This window comes from Thamnophis elegans, chromosome 1, assembly GCF_009769535.1.
Source record: "Thamnophis elegans isolate rThaEle1 chromosome 1, rThaEle1.pri, whole genome shotgun sequence".
NCBI lineage: Eukaryota > Metazoa > Chordata > Lepidosauria > Squamata > Colubridae > Thamnophis > Thamnophis elegans.
The window spans coordinates 27,892,634-27,909,137 of NC_045541.1; the positions used below are offsets into that span (position 1 = coordinate 27,892,634).

General features: G+C 37.5%; 1 protein-coding gene across 1 annotated transcript in view; it reads left to right on the top strand.

The window, feature by feature from the left end:
* Positions 1–16,504, top strand: part of STK39 (serine/threonine kinase 39) — a 127,671-nt gene that overhangs the window by 68,430 nt on the left and 42,737 nt on the right. Inside the window, exons 8-10 of the mRNA XM_032219343.1 lie at positions 1,203–1,336; positions 5,441–5,489; positions 5,591–5,656. Of these exons, the coding sequence (XP_032075234.1) occupies positions 1,203–1,336; positions 5,441–5,489; positions 5,591–5,656 (249 nt within the window). The remainder of the gene's footprint in view (positions 1–1,202; positions 1,337–5,440; positions 5,490–5,590; positions 5,657–16,504) is intronic.

A 16,504-nucleotide genomic window follows, 5' to 3' on the forward strand; every position in this document is an offset into this window, starting at 1 on the left:
TAAAAACAATGGCACAGGTAGTCTTCAACTGACAACAATGTGTTTAGTGACCATTTGAAGTTACAATGGTCACATGACTATTCTTCACAGAACCGTTGCAGCATCCCCATGTTCATGTGATCAAAATTGAGATTCTTGGCCACTGGTTCATATCAATGAGGACTGCAGTGTCCCGAGGTCATGTGATCACTTTTTGCGACCTTCTGACAAGCAAAGTCAGAAAGCAGATTCACTTAACAACCAGATTACTAACTTGGCAAATGCACTGATTCACTTAACAAATGTGGCAAGAAAGGTGGTAAAATGGGACAAAACCAACTTAAAAACTGTCTCGCTTAGCTACATAAATTTGGGCTCAGTCGTGATCATAAGTCGAGGATTACCTGTATTTCTGAGTACTACATGCTTCTCAGAGGCGGTATTCAGCCAGTTCTGACCGGTTCTGGTGAACCAGTAGCGGAAATTTTGAGTAATTCGGAGAACCAGCAAATACCACCTCTGGCTGGCTCCATCCCCAACTATTCGCTGCCTCCCGAGTCCCATCTGATCGGCAGGGCCTTCTTCTGTTGCCCTGCACTGGAGAATAGAGCTGGAAAGTAGGTTAGTGGGGTGGGGAGGGAATGGGGATTTTATAGTAGCAGATGATGTAACTTTTGAAACTGGTTCCTAAGTAATTTTTAGGGGCTCCATTGTAACTTTCACCAGCCATAAGTCCAGGATTACCTGTAGATCTTTCCTACTCCATGATATTAAAGGTTGCAAAATTGTTATTTCTTAGCGAGTACTTGTCTTGTCCAGGATCTTTGGATGATGAATATTTCTCCTTGTTTTTCCTTCAAAACTCTGAGGTGGACTGGAAGGAAAGATGTTGATTAGTGCTATAATCCACGTTCAGGTGGCCACTTGAAAATTGAGACTTTCTAGTCCCACCACTATCTAAATCTTCAGGGTTATTTTGGATTTCTGAAATTGTCATTTATATTTAGGCCTTCATGCCTAGTTTCAAATGGATTGGAATATATTCTGTAAAATGGTATGGTAGTTCAGAGTCAAGAGTATTTATTTGTGTTTCTACTTTATTATGTATGCGTTTCAATTATTCTCTAGCTTTCTTTATATAATACTGTAATTTGGTGTAATTTAAATCAATGTTGATTTGGCCAAGACTACTCTCCTAATTTTTTAATTTTTTATTTAAATAGGTATTAATGTTGACCTTGCAGAACGACCCTCCAACCCTGGAAACAGGAATAGAAGACAAAGAAATGACCAAGAGATATGGCAAGTCCTTTAGAAAACTAATTTCCTTGTGTCTTCAAAAAGACCCTTCTAAAAGGTATGGTGTTTTTAAAAAGGAGAGATGTAAGAAAGGGAGGCAAAGCATTTAAATGAGGATATAGTTTTAAATAATAAATATTTTAAATAATAAAGTATAGATTCTTTTCTACTTAAGTATAGAGAGATCAAGACGTCCATCCGATTGCTTTTTCTGAGTGACATGATTGGACATACTTATTTTATATTTATTTTATTTATGAAACGTATAGATTGCTCCAATGCGTTATGACTTTGGAAACTCAATATAATACAGAGTAAAAATACAATAAAAAACAAAACATGATCAAAAGTTCCAAAAAAGCCAACCATCATTTAGGACAGGAGTGTCAAACTGGCATCCGGCGGGCTAGATGAATCATGCGCAGGCCACACGCGCCCCAGCTCTGCGAAGGGGGAAAACGTCATGTGACTGCAATGCGACACGAGTTTGACACCTGTGATTTAGAAGAACCAGAACATCACACAATGAGTTTATCACTCTAACTCAGAGTCTGAAGTGAAGTGATCAATAACTCCTCGTGTTTTCCCTGTGTTTAAAGGAGGTACTAATGAGTTCATTACTGGAGAAATACTCTTTGACCCAGAGCAGTGATGGCAAACCTTTTAGGCACTGAGTGTCCAAAGTGCGCGCCCCAACTAAACTGCAAGGCGTGGTCGCATGTGTGATAGAGACCTCAAGACAGCGGGCTGGTGGGAGGTACGTGTGCATGCGTCACAGAGACCCAAAACAACTGAGGTGATGGCGCACGTGCCCATAGAAAGGTGTGCCACCTCTGGCACAGGTGCCATAGGTTCGCCACCACTGACCTAGAGGGTCGCCGTAATTATAGAACACTCTGTAATATTTTGTTCTTGGGGAGATGATTAAGAAAAGTCTATCTCACATGTCTGCTCTCTTCAAAAATCATTCCTTCCCTATTTTCAAAATACTCAATTTTCTTACCATTTTAAGGAGAGGTAATGATGAAGCTAACAATGGAGGTAGCTTCCCCTCATCCTTTTTTCAGTTTCCACCTGGTGCTGAATAACAGCACCCCAGAAACCACATTAGATTATCAAAGGCATCTAGAATTGCTAAAGAAATAGGCAGATGATAAAGAGTGTGGAAAATGGAAAAAGGTATTTTACCACAATCTATGCAATAGGAAAATAATATGGAGGATGTAGCTGTAAAATTTGCCTCTTTTATTTGGGGCATTTTATTTCTGAACTCAACTTTATTGGACATCACTGTGTCTCTGGAATAATATATTTAAAGGCAGAAAAGCTGTCCTGTTGGTTTACTAGCTATGCTGAAATAACTTTGTTTTTGGCATGCATTGTTGCATGTCAAATAAAAATAGTAATAAACAAGACAATTACCCTTTTTAAGTAAGGGTTCTCTGGCAGAACTGAATAACTTGGATTTCCTCTTTTGTTACATATGTTCTAAGTGTATAAGCTACATGTACATTTTTTGGTAAACTGATTTTCTTTTGTTCGACTCTGGAGATCCTTTGTAAACTTATTTCTAAACCATTTGCCTTTTGTTGTGTCTCATTAACTCTACATCCCTGGGGCCCGAGCATTAAGCAAAGGTCTACCACTTGGCTAAAGATAAAATGTTCTCGGTACTTCAGCCTGAAATGCTCTAGAGAACTCGTGTTTGTTAAGATGTCAACTGTACCAATAGCTCCTTATTGCACCATAGGATTAAAAAATAGCATTGGGGGGAGGGGACTATAAACACTATAATTCTAACCATTTTAATTTTATTAGAGCTTGTTAATATTGACAAATCTGCTATTCTTTATTTTAAGTTCAAAAGCATTGTGTTCATTATTCTGCTAACATGGCCAAGTAAAGTGAGTCTTATTTTAAGTATCAGAAAGACCATTACTTATTGTAGGATGCGAAATGTTTTCTTTCAGACTATTAACAGCATCAGAGTCCTAGATAATGCTTTACCTTCCCCATCCTTTCTCTTTCTCTCTCCCACCCATATCTCCCAATTAAGAAGAAATTGACATTATCTTGTAGCTGTATAAATAATTCCATGCTTATGGGGTTGCTGAGAATATTTCTAGCCACTAGATGGTGGAATTGCTGAAGGCTGATCAAAATTAAGCTGTTTTTTTTTTTTTTTCAGAATCGGCAATCTAGTAGAACAGGGGTTCTAAATGCTTTATGTTAAAAATGAAGTTGGGTTGAAAATAATTCTTGGATAAGAAGTTTGATCCTGTTTTCACCAAGAAATATGAAATAGAATTTATTGGTGCTTATTAATGCTTAAAATAATATTTTATTATTTTTTAGGATTTACAAACATTTTTCAGTTACCTATGTATTAGAGTTACTCCACCTCTTCCACCCGCTTCTGGGTAGCTATGTTGAAGTCTTACTTAAAGAGCTCAAGGGAGGTGCTGATGACTGGGGATTTCTGCTCCTACGTATTTCATGCTCGTATCAGATATTTCATACTGTAATTTAGCAATGATAAGCCAATGTGTTGGTCTACACTGTTTCTGATGCTATTTTCAGAACTGGAATTGTTGTCATGCTAATAGACAAGTTACCTATTTGATACAGATGATTTCTAGACAGAATAAGAACTTAATCATTCTCAAAATGAGATAAGCATTTTCTTCACGTCCAAAGTTGGGCTAATTCTGAAACTGCATAAACAAACTTATTCTAAATCTGGGTTTTTTTCTTTCACCATTTATAGCAATAAACCTGCCTCTCCAATCTCCAATGAAGGAGTTTCCTAGGTCTCCATAGCACAGCTGGAGTAGGATAATGAATAGGAGGGGCAAGTTATTTGGATTTATGGATTTAATGGATTTAGTAGAGATATTGATTCAGTTGCTAACAAAATATAATTACAACTACATTTCAGTAAATCTTTGATTAATGAACTAATTCATTAATCAAAGAACTAATGTCTGTTTCTTCTAAATGTCTATTAAATCCAAAGGTATGATATTCTGGGAAAGATTGAGGGCAAAAGAAGAAGGGGATGGCAGAGAGTGAGGTGACTGGATGGAGTTACCGAAGCAGTAGGCATGAGCTTAAGTGGACTCCAGAGGATGGTACAGAACAGGAAGGCCTGAAGGAACATTGTCCATGGGGTTGCGATGGGTCACGACTTCACAACTAACAACAACAAACATGATATTCATTGTGATTTAAATTATTGGTATAATGACACATTTACAACTTACGCAAATGTGTCAACCCTCACAGCGTGAATGTTATAGGAGAAATAGGAGGAAGGAATATTAAGTATGTTTGCAACCTACAATTCTTTATGAAAAACAATATAGGTGGGATAAAAATCAGATAAATAAATACCTTAAATGTAAATCAGATTGCCTCCTCTTGGCTGCTTTTGATGCAACTGATGTCCGTTGTTTTAGAGTGACAGTTGGAAAATTTATCAATTTGCATCTGAAATTTATTAAATGAAGTTTATTAAACTGAGATTTTTACTGTCTGTAAATAGGTTGGGAGATGCTTCATTTATTTTCTTTTTAAAACAATCTTTCCACATAAAACAGTACATTGGATTTACATTTATGACAAAATATGATTTTTTTCTCAAAGAAATAAGTCTACATAGCAATAGCAATTAAGCTTACATACGGTCTCATGGAACTTTACAGCAGTCTCTGGGCAGTTTACAATGTAATCTGGGTCCTCATTTTTCCCACCTTGGATGGATGGAATTCTGAGTCAACCTTGAGCATCATCAAGATCGAATTCCAGGCTGTGGGCAGAGTTTGACTGCAATACAGCATTTTAACCACTGCACTACCAGGGCTTCTGGGAACAGTTGACATAGGTCGCAAGAAATTGTTTAAACAATTTTTTAATATGGATAGCAATATTAGTAAACACATGTTTTTAAACTGGCATTTTCATCATTTAGATCTTATATATAAAGTGTAATTATAAATTTTTTTTAAGTGAAAACACAGGACATTGAAATCAAATACACATTCTTAATACTTTTCACTGGATGTTGAATGATGAATTTTCTAAATAACATGTAGTAGTCCTGGTCCATCAAGACAATGCTGGAATGATATTCTAAATTGCCTTTTTTATATCTGTCTTTTAGGCCTACTGCAGCAGAACTTTTAAAATGCAAATTCTTCCAAAAAGCAAAGGTAAAAGATTTAATTCAGCAAGTAAATCATGATTTGAGATCAATATGAATGCTTCTGCTTCTTGGAGCTAGACTTAATTATAACAATCTTGACCTTTACAGACTAGAGAATACTTGATTGAAAAACTACTTACAAAAACACCCGATATAGGACAGAGGGCAAAAAAGGTAAGGTTCCTTGTAATTGCTTTCAACTGTTGTTTTTCCCCCCCCTTTTTTTGGAAATTAATGCATAATAAATTCGCAGTTATATTACTGATGGTCGCTGGGCATAATTACAGATAGTCCTCGATGTACGACCACAATTAAGCCCAAAATTTCTGTTGCTAAGTGAGACATTTGCTAAGTGAGTTTTGCCCCCTTTTATGACTTTTCTTGCCGCAGTTTTTAAGTGAATCACCATTGTTGTTAAATTAGTAACACAGTTTGTTGAGTGAATCTGGCTTCCCCATTGACTTTGCTTGTCAATGAAGGTCCCAAAAGGTGATCACGTGACTCCGGGTCACTGCAACCATCATAAATATGTGTCACTTGCCAAGTGTCTGAATTTTGATCACATGACCGCGGCGGTTGCTGCAACGGTCATCTGTCAGGCATGACATCATCAGTGTGAAAAATGGTCATAAGCCACTTTTTTCAGGGCTGTTGTAACTTCAAACTATCACTAAATGAACGGTTGTAAGTCAAGGACTACCTGTGTAGTGCTGTGAAAGGGCAGGCAATATGTGGCAGCTACTTTCTTGTGATATACTTCTTGAGCTCCAGGTTCAGCATTTGGACAGCTACCATGCCTGAATGGATAGAGAACTTGTGACTAAATGTTGCTGAATCACAGCTCCAATTATTCCTTACGATTTATTTATGGTAACATCTGGTGAATTATAGGTTTCCCATTCCTGCTGTAGAGACACCGAACTGCTATGCTAAGTGCAGCAGAACTGAGGCCTTGTGGGTCACAGAAATTGGCAGTTTTATTATACTGTTTTGGCATAGTTATTGTATGGTGGGGAGAGAAAAAGCAATGAAGATGTGGATGGGTTTTCTAGAAGATCGTCTTTATTGCTGCCAACCCCATTTTAGCAGTGATTAACAACTTTTTTCATAGTTTAATTATTGTTAGCTCCTTTGAGTATATTCATTGGAATAAAAAGTTGGTATACAAATAGTGTAATGAGATAAATGTAGCTTATTCTTTTAGGTTTAGGAGGCTGAGACTTTCTTTTGGGACTTTGGGGTTTTCATTTTTCCTTTCGTATAAAGCTGTTGTGGCATTTGCAATTAAGGAAAACATCACATTCAGGTTAAGAATAATAGTACAGTGGCCCAGAGATAATTCTTCTCTTGAATTCTAATCAAAAGAAGGGAAGATTTAATTGAACCTCAACCTGTAAGTAGATCCCCTATTAAGCAATATTGACATCTCTTCGCTGTGTAATAATGTCTTGTTTAACCTTCTCCAACCTGGGTAGTTTCATCTTGTCAGCTTCAGTCAAAGTGGAAATCATATGGGATAAGGAGAATTGTTGTACAAGTGTTTGAACAATTAGTAAAGACTAGTCAAAACAGCCATGTTATATAGCATTGATTGCAGCTACTCCCTGTTTCCTTTTCTATTATGTTGCACTGTGTAGGTATGTCTGTGAGAGAAAGTGCCAACTTTTTGAGGGAGGCAAGGTCGAGAAACAAAAGCGGCAGGGATTCTAGAAACTCCCTTTATTGTTACAGGTTAGAATAACAAAATCTTGGAAGCCTATCAGTTTTACTTTACTCCCTCATATATCAAACAAAATAAAGGCAGGGCTATTTCAGATTTCTTTATCATATGTTCAGTTCCTCGGGACTGTGTTTTGACAATTGTCTTCCCTGAATGGTTCTTTGCACCAAGGGCAGGTCTACATTATTTCATAGAGAGACTGGAAAGAGGGAGATTTGACATTAAATTAGCTCTTCAGCTGTCGCAATACTACAACTCCCAGAATTCCCCTCTTAGCACCTGTCTGTTTCAAAGTCATTTCTGGTTTGAGTCTTTGTGTTTCTTTGGCAAAAACAGATGCAGAAATATTTTTGCTAGCTTAGCTTCTGAATGTGAATCTAGATGAATGATGAGAATGAAGTTTCTTCTTCAGATGATAAAGATGCTTTTTATGTTGCTGACCTTGGAAATGTGCTGAAAAAACACTTGCAGTGGTACAAAGCCCTTCCTAGAGTTTTTTCATTCTATGCTGTCAAAAGCACATAAAAATGCAATGATAGCATTGCTATAGTGAAGACACTATAGGGGTAGGATTCGGTTGTGCCAGTAAAACTGAAATACAACTGGCCTAAAGTGCTGGAGTGCCCTGTATAATATATGCAAATTCATGCAAGCAAGTCTCTCAAATTAAGCATGCTGCAAATAATGGTGTACAGATGATGACTTGATAGTGAAGTTGAGCTGATGAAAATTGCAAGAGTGGTGGCTCAATAGGGATGCAGTAGCTAAGGTGCTGATCCTGTCGATCAGAAAGGTCGGTGGTTCGGTGGTTTGAAACCCTAGCACTGTGTTAATTGATTGAGCTCCTGTTACTTGTCCCAGTTTCTGCCAATCTAGCAGTTCGAAATCACATAAAAATGCAAGTAGAAAAATAGGGACCACCTTTGGTGGGAAGGTAACAGCGTTCCATACACCTTCAGCGTTTAGTCATGTTGGCCATAGGACCACGGAGACATCTTCGGATAGCACTGGTTCTTTGGCTTAGAAACAGAGATGAGCACCGCCCCCTAGAATCAGGAAGGACTAGCACATATGTGCAAGGGGAACCTTTACCTTTACTTAGATTCTGATATTTCTGACCTTCATTGTGACAAAACAACACCTCAAGCCTTCCCCCCTACCTCAGTGATCAGGTGAAGTCCATAACTTTTTTTTTAACCCTTAAGGAGTGTATAGATCACTTATGGGCATATCTTTTTAACAAAGGCCATAAATAATAAATCTAGCTTGAAATGACTTTCTTTGCTAGGCCTGTGACATTGGGGATGGAAATTGCAATTGGTTTGAATTGTTTTTATAGCTCTTCAAGTAAGATCTCTTTGCAACAGATGTCCTTAGTATTTAAAATAGCAAATTACCACTCAGTCTTATTCTTCTTTTAGTACAGAAAAATGTACTGATAGGAATTCAGACTGTCCAGGAACAGCCACTAGATGGAGCAGATTGCCTGTTGTTTTTTCAAATGAGCCAATAGGTACCTGCCTGTTAAGATTCCTAACTTTGGTTGGAGTTGGCAGAGAGTTGATTTTCTATCGATAAACAATAAATCTGCTTAGCCCTTTTTTTTAGTACAAGTAGTCTGTATTTGAAAGCCAAAACATACCAGTACTTTTCTTTCCTGTCTAAAGGCCAGCTAGTAGGTCATTTTTGAAGTTGCAGATGTCGCAAAGCAGAGCTGTTCCATAAATATTGCAAAATTCTGGTTTTAATTGGGTTGGTTTTCAATTCTACTTCATATCAGTCAAGCTGTTTTCCCCAAGATTACATCCTAGTTCAAAATATATTTATAAAAGTATCCTTTAACATAGACATTCACTTTAAAAATTAGAGAAAAAACGCTCCCCTATTGCTTTCTGTTACCAGGAAAAATGATGGTATTGTGATATATAACTTATTCAGAAGAGGTCCTTTATTAAGTGCAAAAGTCTTAAAGCAAGCTTTAGAAATCTTAAAAGGCTATTTTGAAAACTGACTCTGGTGCTCTCTGTGTGTGTATGTGTGCGCATATATACGTCTGTACATGTGCATGATTTGCTAGTGGTCTCAGTTTTGTCCCTCTGATGATTCTGCTTTAGAATTGCGTGGAAGCATGTTTTGCTCAATTAGGTTGCTTTGCAAAATGTTGCCATGGCATAGCAATAGCCCTTAGACTTATATACCGCTTCACAGTGCTTTACAGCCCTCTCTAAGCAGTTTACAGAGTCTGCTTATTGCCTCCAACAATCTGGATCCTCATTTTGCCCACCTCGGAAGGATGGAAGGCTAAGTCAACCTTGAACTGGTCAGGATCAAACTGCCGAACTGCTGGCAGCCGGCAGTCAGCAAAATTAGCCTGCAGTACTGCATTCTAACCACTGCGCCACCATGGCTCATGCTTTCCAGAACTCAAACATTGTTCTTTTCCAATTTTAAGATATTTATCGGTGTCTTGATATTTGTAAATAAACATAGAGCTTGATTGAGTAGGTATTATGTACTTGCAGGTTTCTGTTGGAAAGATATTTAAACATGGGCTTTATTTTTTTCATAGAAGAAAAAGTACCCCAGTTCTTTTTGAATATTTCAATTGAACTTGGCAAAGCAAGCTACCACTTGTGTAACTTTTTTTTGTTTGATGGATTCAAGAATCTGGCTTAACATTAATATGTGCCAATACATTTGAAGGACAGACCTGAAAATCATTATGTATTGTGAATTTTGTCTATCAATTTCTAATTGCATATAATTGTTTCTTTTTTATAAAAAAACCTTGTAAATGGCGTGAGAGCAGCAGTTGTTACGGTGAATTGTTTTTGTATTTATTCCTAAAGTATACAGCAGAGGGCAGTAGTACATTTGCTAGTAATAATATTTGTACAAGTATATACTAAGAGCAGAGAATTGTACATTTCATGCTAAAAGGGAAAAATGTTCTTAGTAATTGGTAAAACTGTTAACATTTTATTTTCTAGATTTGTCCTTTTCACAAGTATTCTATAGGCTGTACAAAAAATCAGCCCCCATACAAAATTTATTACATAAATATAAATACATTAAATATGTATATTGCTAGTTATTTTCTTCTAAATATATTCTTATTTTCTAGAGGTATGGTTTTTGAACATTCCTAAATTACAATCATTTGTTTCTGAAAAAAATAGATTAATAAAACTAATAAAACCTTATTGTAATTAGCCAATGAGGTCTGACTTTTACTCCTACCTATTGCATACTATTTCATAAGCAACATTGTAATAATATAGAACATGCTGAATACATTTAATAATACTATAGAATCCCAAATATATAATGCCAAAAGGAATGCTGATGAGCTGTGGTCCTGTAACTGTACTAACAGCTCTCCTCTGTTGGAGTGGCATGGAGATCCCCCCCCCCCCCCAATTTTCTGAGAACTGTTTTCAAAATGAATCCTGTGAATTGCCCTTAATATGTTGGGTTTAATATGGTTCTCTTTGTAGTGTATATTCAGGGCAGCTTTTTCCCCAACAAAATGCCAGCCAGATATGTCGCACAAACTTTCATAGAATCTCCATCCATGTGTGGAAGGGAAAGACTGTTCCAGAATTTGACTTATGTACTAGGAGTTTACTCCTTTGGAGTTGTGCACATGGGTTGTTAAGTATTATTTCACTTGGCAGAATAACATACTGTTTTTTAATTATGTTCAGTGATTTTCCTCCATAATCCTCAAAGATTAAACCAAACCGGTTTAGCTTGGGCTAAACATTTATATTACATGTGGTAATTTAAAAATACTGAATAGTTATTTTTTTATCATGAATAGACCTGACATAAACTAAAGTTAGGAATCAGGAATTTATAACCTTGTTGTACATTTCTTCTTGTGGCTGGGCAAAAATGAAAAACTAAATTCTCTATAAGGTTCCCCTTGTTTATCTAGTCTACTCTATTGGGTGATTTTGCAAATATTCTAAGCCTTTGGAGGCATAAGTGCTTGAAGGCAGGACAAATGGTTAAGTAAGTAGTTAAGGGCATCTAGTAGTAAGAGCCATGGTGGTGCAGTGGTTAGAGTGCAGTGCTGCAGGCTACTACTGCTGGCTGCCTGCAATTTGGCAGTTCGAGTCTCACCAGGCTCAAGGTTGACTCAGCCTTCCATCCTTCTGTGATGGGTAAAATGAGGACCCAAATTGTTGGGGGCAATAGGCTGACTCTGTAAACCACTTGGGGTTGTAAAGCACTGTGAAGCGGTATATGAGTCTAAGTGCTCTTGCTAAGTGCTATCTAGTAGGATAAACAGAACAACTTTATTTGCCGTATCCTGCTAGCTAATCATTGTTATCCTATGCATAAATTGCTCAAAGCAGTCAAGCATATCGTATCAGTGACTAAAAGCATCTATCATATTAGCATCTAAAAAAGTAGTCTTAATGTTGGGTGCCAAAATTGGGTAATTGTAGTTTTGTATTGTGCCACAAAAACTACCGCTGATTGCTATTACTGTTAAATTCGTTAAACTGAGAATAACAGATGAAACTAGCATATTCTGCACTTGTAGCTCCTTATGTAAAGTAGAAAAGTAGAATATGAATTATTCATGTTTTTCAGTAACACCCTCAGAACAGGACAGACTGTTCAAATAGGCAACATTTCATGATCCACTGAAGAATGGATCATGCTTCTTTTTTCCCGAAGGACTTCCGGTCTGTTATTAGTTCTAATTGAGTTTATGGTTGGAAAAAGCCTCCATTTTAGCTGACTGTTAAGCTAGTGGAGTTCTGTGTTGAATCCTCAATGCAAGCGATCCTTGACTTACGATCAAGCTGAGCCCCAGAATTTCCTTTAGCAAGCAAGTACAGTGGATAAATATGTTTTGTCCCATTTTATGACCTTGCTTGCCACAGTGGTTAAGTGAAACACTGCAGTTGTTTAAGTGAATCTGGCTTCCCGATTGACTTCACTTGTCGCAAAAGATGTCCTCGGAATGCTGCAACCATCATAAAGAGCTGCCAGTTGCCAAGTGTTGAAATTTTGATCACATGGCCAAAGGGATGCTACAGGTAGTCCTTGACTTACGACCACAATTGAATCGAAAATTTCTGTTTTTCAGTGAGACATTTGTTAAGTGAGTTTTGCCCCATTTTATGACCTTTCTTGCCTCAGTTGTTAAGTGAATTGCTGCAGTTGATTAATTTAGTAATCAGGGTTCCCAATGGACTTTGCTTGTCAGAAGGTCGCAAATCACATGATCCCAAGACACGGCAACCGTCATAGATATGAACCAGTTGTCAAGCATTCTGAATTTTGATCACATGGCCATGGGGATTCTGGAAATGTCATAACTGAGAAAAACGGTCATAAGTCACTTTTTTTCTGTGCTGTTGTAATTTTGAACGGTTACTAAAATGAACTGTTATAAATTGAGGATTACCTGTACTTGTATCTGTTTAACTTGCATTTTGCACACTACAAACTGCAAAATAAATTCAGTAACTAGTTGTAGCATAGTTATCTCTGAAATATCCAAAGGCTTTTGCAGAGAATCTCAAGGCAGTAACACAAGTCCTGCTGATTTATTTTACAGTTTTGTGCAGATTCGTTTGCATTTATGGAATATGCTACTTGGGGAATTTTTTTCTCCTCCAATTGTTTCCACACGCAGACAAGATTCTGAAAAGAGTGGGGTTTAACCGTTACGTTACTCTATGGCAGGGTGTCAAACTAAAGGCCTGGAGCCCGGATCTGGCCTTCGCAGTGCTTAGATCTGGCCTGCGGTGCTGCCCTGGAAACAGCAAAGGACCAGTGTGTGGTGCCTCTGCCAGAGAAAATGGAGCTCAGGGAAGCCACACAAGGCCCGGCATTTTTTTTATTGTTGAGTTATGTTTTAGGGAACTTGTTTTCCTTTTTCTTAGTTTTCTAGAAATTTTCTAGAAATTTATTTTCTATTCCTCTTTTTAGAGAGGCCCGTAATGGGTAGAAGAAAGAGAATACAGATAATATTGTGATGATTTTTATTTCCAAGATGCAATAGTTCATCATACATTATATCAGAGGTGGATTCTGAGTGCAGAGAGTTATGCATGGGGTCTATATACTCATTATCTCCTGCAGTCATTAAATGATGAGCAAGATACAGAGGAGTCTCTATAATATATTTTTCCCATATCACTATTCTTTCCTCATTTACAGAGAAAATCAAAAATCTCAGACTCATGTCTGAAATCAAGATTGCCACGTGCAGTAAAATACATTAAATGTATGCGTTAAAGAATCTCTCTTCCTAGGGTTTTTTTTTTTTTTTTTTTTGTAGATAATAAGAAACAACATAAAAATATCTTTGGTAAAAGGATCTCTTTTAAACCGTTTTTCTTCTTTCCCTCTAAATGTTCCTAATTGTCTTAATTAAATGGGATAATATTCATTTTTATAAACATCTTTTATGGTAATTCAATTACAACTGAACAAATGAATATTTGATGATTTGCTTGTAGTGCAATAATGACATCAATTTGCAAATACTTTAAACTGAATTCTGGTGGTTTAAGTCTGAATGAGTTTATTTCATCATTCATACTTGCCATTGATTTTACAGTAGCTTCTTATTATATCACAGTGTGTCGTCCCCGTCCCCCTCCCTCTACACTTAGATGGAATTACCTTTATTGGTATTGCTATTCTCAATTGGTTCCAGTCACATTAGCAAAAAATATTCTCCCTGTATAAGTTCATGAACATTTCTCCATCTTCTAGCTTCTTATTGAATTGAAACCAGAATAATTGCTTTTTACTTCTTCCTATCTTTATTTATTTTGTCCTTTATTTTGTCCTGCATTCTCTGTTACAGCTGACATTCATCTTGTCTTCTTCCACACAACTGTGGTATGCTGTCAGGTGCTTGTTAATCCTGTACACATATACAAACAGAGGTTTGGGTTCAGTTCCAATAAGCAGGTCAGTGGGGAAACAAGCAGGAAATCCACAAATCGTGGTCATGTAACATCACACTTAACTACTTATGGTGCTTCATTGACAACCGCTACTGTCATGTGATTTTTTCACTTTATGACTGCGTTGCTTAGTGACAGAGTGGCTGGATCCAATTGTGGTCAGTAAATGAGGGCTACTTATACATTAGACTTTTATATTTAGTAATATGTACAGTACAGTGTGTGTCTCCGTCTCTGTGGGTTATATCCACTGCAGGAAGAAGGAAAATCTTCTCATCAAAAGCTATGTATGGCGATAGACTATGGTGGTCCAGGGTGGTTTGATAGGTAGATGTTTCTCAATTTGCCAGTCTAAAGCCGAAAGATCCAACTTTGGAAAGGTCCGAAGTTGCCCAGCCAGCTTTGATTCCTAAGAGGGAACTAAAATGCAGAGTCTCCTGTCTTCTAGTCCAACATCTTTAGCTATTTACACCAAACTGATTTCTCTGTGTACACATGTATACATGTACCATGTTTCCCCCCAAAATAAGACACGGTCTTATTTTCTTTTGATCTCTGAAATAAGCACTTGGACTTATTTTCGGGGAGGTCTTATTATTTTTGAGGTGTAGGAAGCGGCGAGCGTGGTCATCTCATGGCTGCTGCTGGGTTGCAATATTTTTTGGGAGGGCTTATTTTAGCGCATGCGCTCAAAAGCCCGATTGGGTTTATTATCCGGTGAGGTCTTATTTTCAGGGAAACAGGGTACACATATACATACATGTTAAATGCCTTATACCTGCACTTAATAAAAATCCTTTATGGAGTCCCAAAGTTCTCTTGTACAACAGGGTGGAGTGTTGGGGGTCCAGTTACTCTCTCCAAAGTCCTCTGAATCTTCACCACCTAGTCCATCTCCTACCACATCCTACCTTCTTGAGGGGTTGTGTGTGCGTGTGGTATACCTCCAAGTTACCTTGTTTCCTTGAAAATATCCCCCGACATAAGCATTGGCGTTATTTTCGGGCAGGTCTTATTATTTTTGAGGCGAGCGTGGTCACCTCATGGCTGCTGCTGTGTTGCAATATTTTTGGGGAGAGCTTATTTTTGGGGAAGGGCTTATTTTAGCGCATGCGCTCAAAAGCCCAATTGGGCTTGTTATCGGGGAGGTCTTATTTTTAGGGAAACAGGGTAGTGTGGGGCAATGACATCATGTTTTGATTTTATGACGATTAAAAGGGCAGAATGCTTAAAGTGTAATCATATCTATAATGCCATTTCCTGGCTGCAAAAGGGTTCATCCCATTCTCCCTCACTGTGGAAAATATGCCTATTTCCCTTTTCTCCAAATGGTAAAATATTAATAAAAAAAACACAAAATATTAAAGTACTCATTTAACATTTAAATATTAAAATGCCAATGTTCGATATTGAAGGAGATAGATTAACAGAACTGCTTCTTCCAAAAACAGAAAATGGAAAAGAAATGCTTCAAACAACCATAAGATGGTGCTGGTTTGTTAATTTTTAAAAAAAATACTATTTTTTTTGGCCAGAATCTAAAGGAAGTATCTGGAGAGAGATCAAATAATTATTACATACTTTTAAAAAAAGTATTTGTACACAGAAGTTAGAATAAAGAGTGCAGCTGATCTTTCAAATTCATAAGTTGTACAGAAAATAAAAAACAGGAAAATAAAAGTAAAATCAAATTCTTAGTATAAATTCCTACCTTCACCTGTTAACTATTTCAAAAGAACAACAACCCCTCACCAAAATCTTCTTGAAGCAAGATACTTTAAAAAAAAAATAAAACCCCAAAATTAGACCTCCTCCAACTTTTCAGCGTATTCTAACTTTTTATCAGAGGCTAAGCTCCATTCCTTGTCTAGTTCCATTCCAAAAACGTCTGAGTTTGGCTATTTATTATGAACCACCATGCATTTTCTATCTTCAGCCAGGGAGGTAGGCCTGAGGTTGTGCATGTGTTTGTGTATGTGTATGTGAGACACCCTATATATGCAGCCAAGCATCCCTTTCTAATGGATATGTCATAGTCATAGTCACTTTATTTGTATGCCGCCCTTTTCCCTGGGGGGACTCAGGGCGGCTCACAGTTCAAAGGGGGGGGGGGGAAGGACAAACAATTTACAACATAAAGACACTACATCATTTAAGAACACAACAGTCATACAATTTGAGTGGGGATTAGAGTCTTTAACCCCAGGCCAGCCGGGACAGCCAGATTTTAAGGGCGGCGCAGAAGGTCTGGAGGGTGGTGAGGGTCTGAATCTCCACGGGGAGTTCGTTCCAGAGGATCGGAGCAGCCACCGAGAAGGCTCTCCTCCGGGTAGTTGCCAGTCTACACTGGCTGGCTGA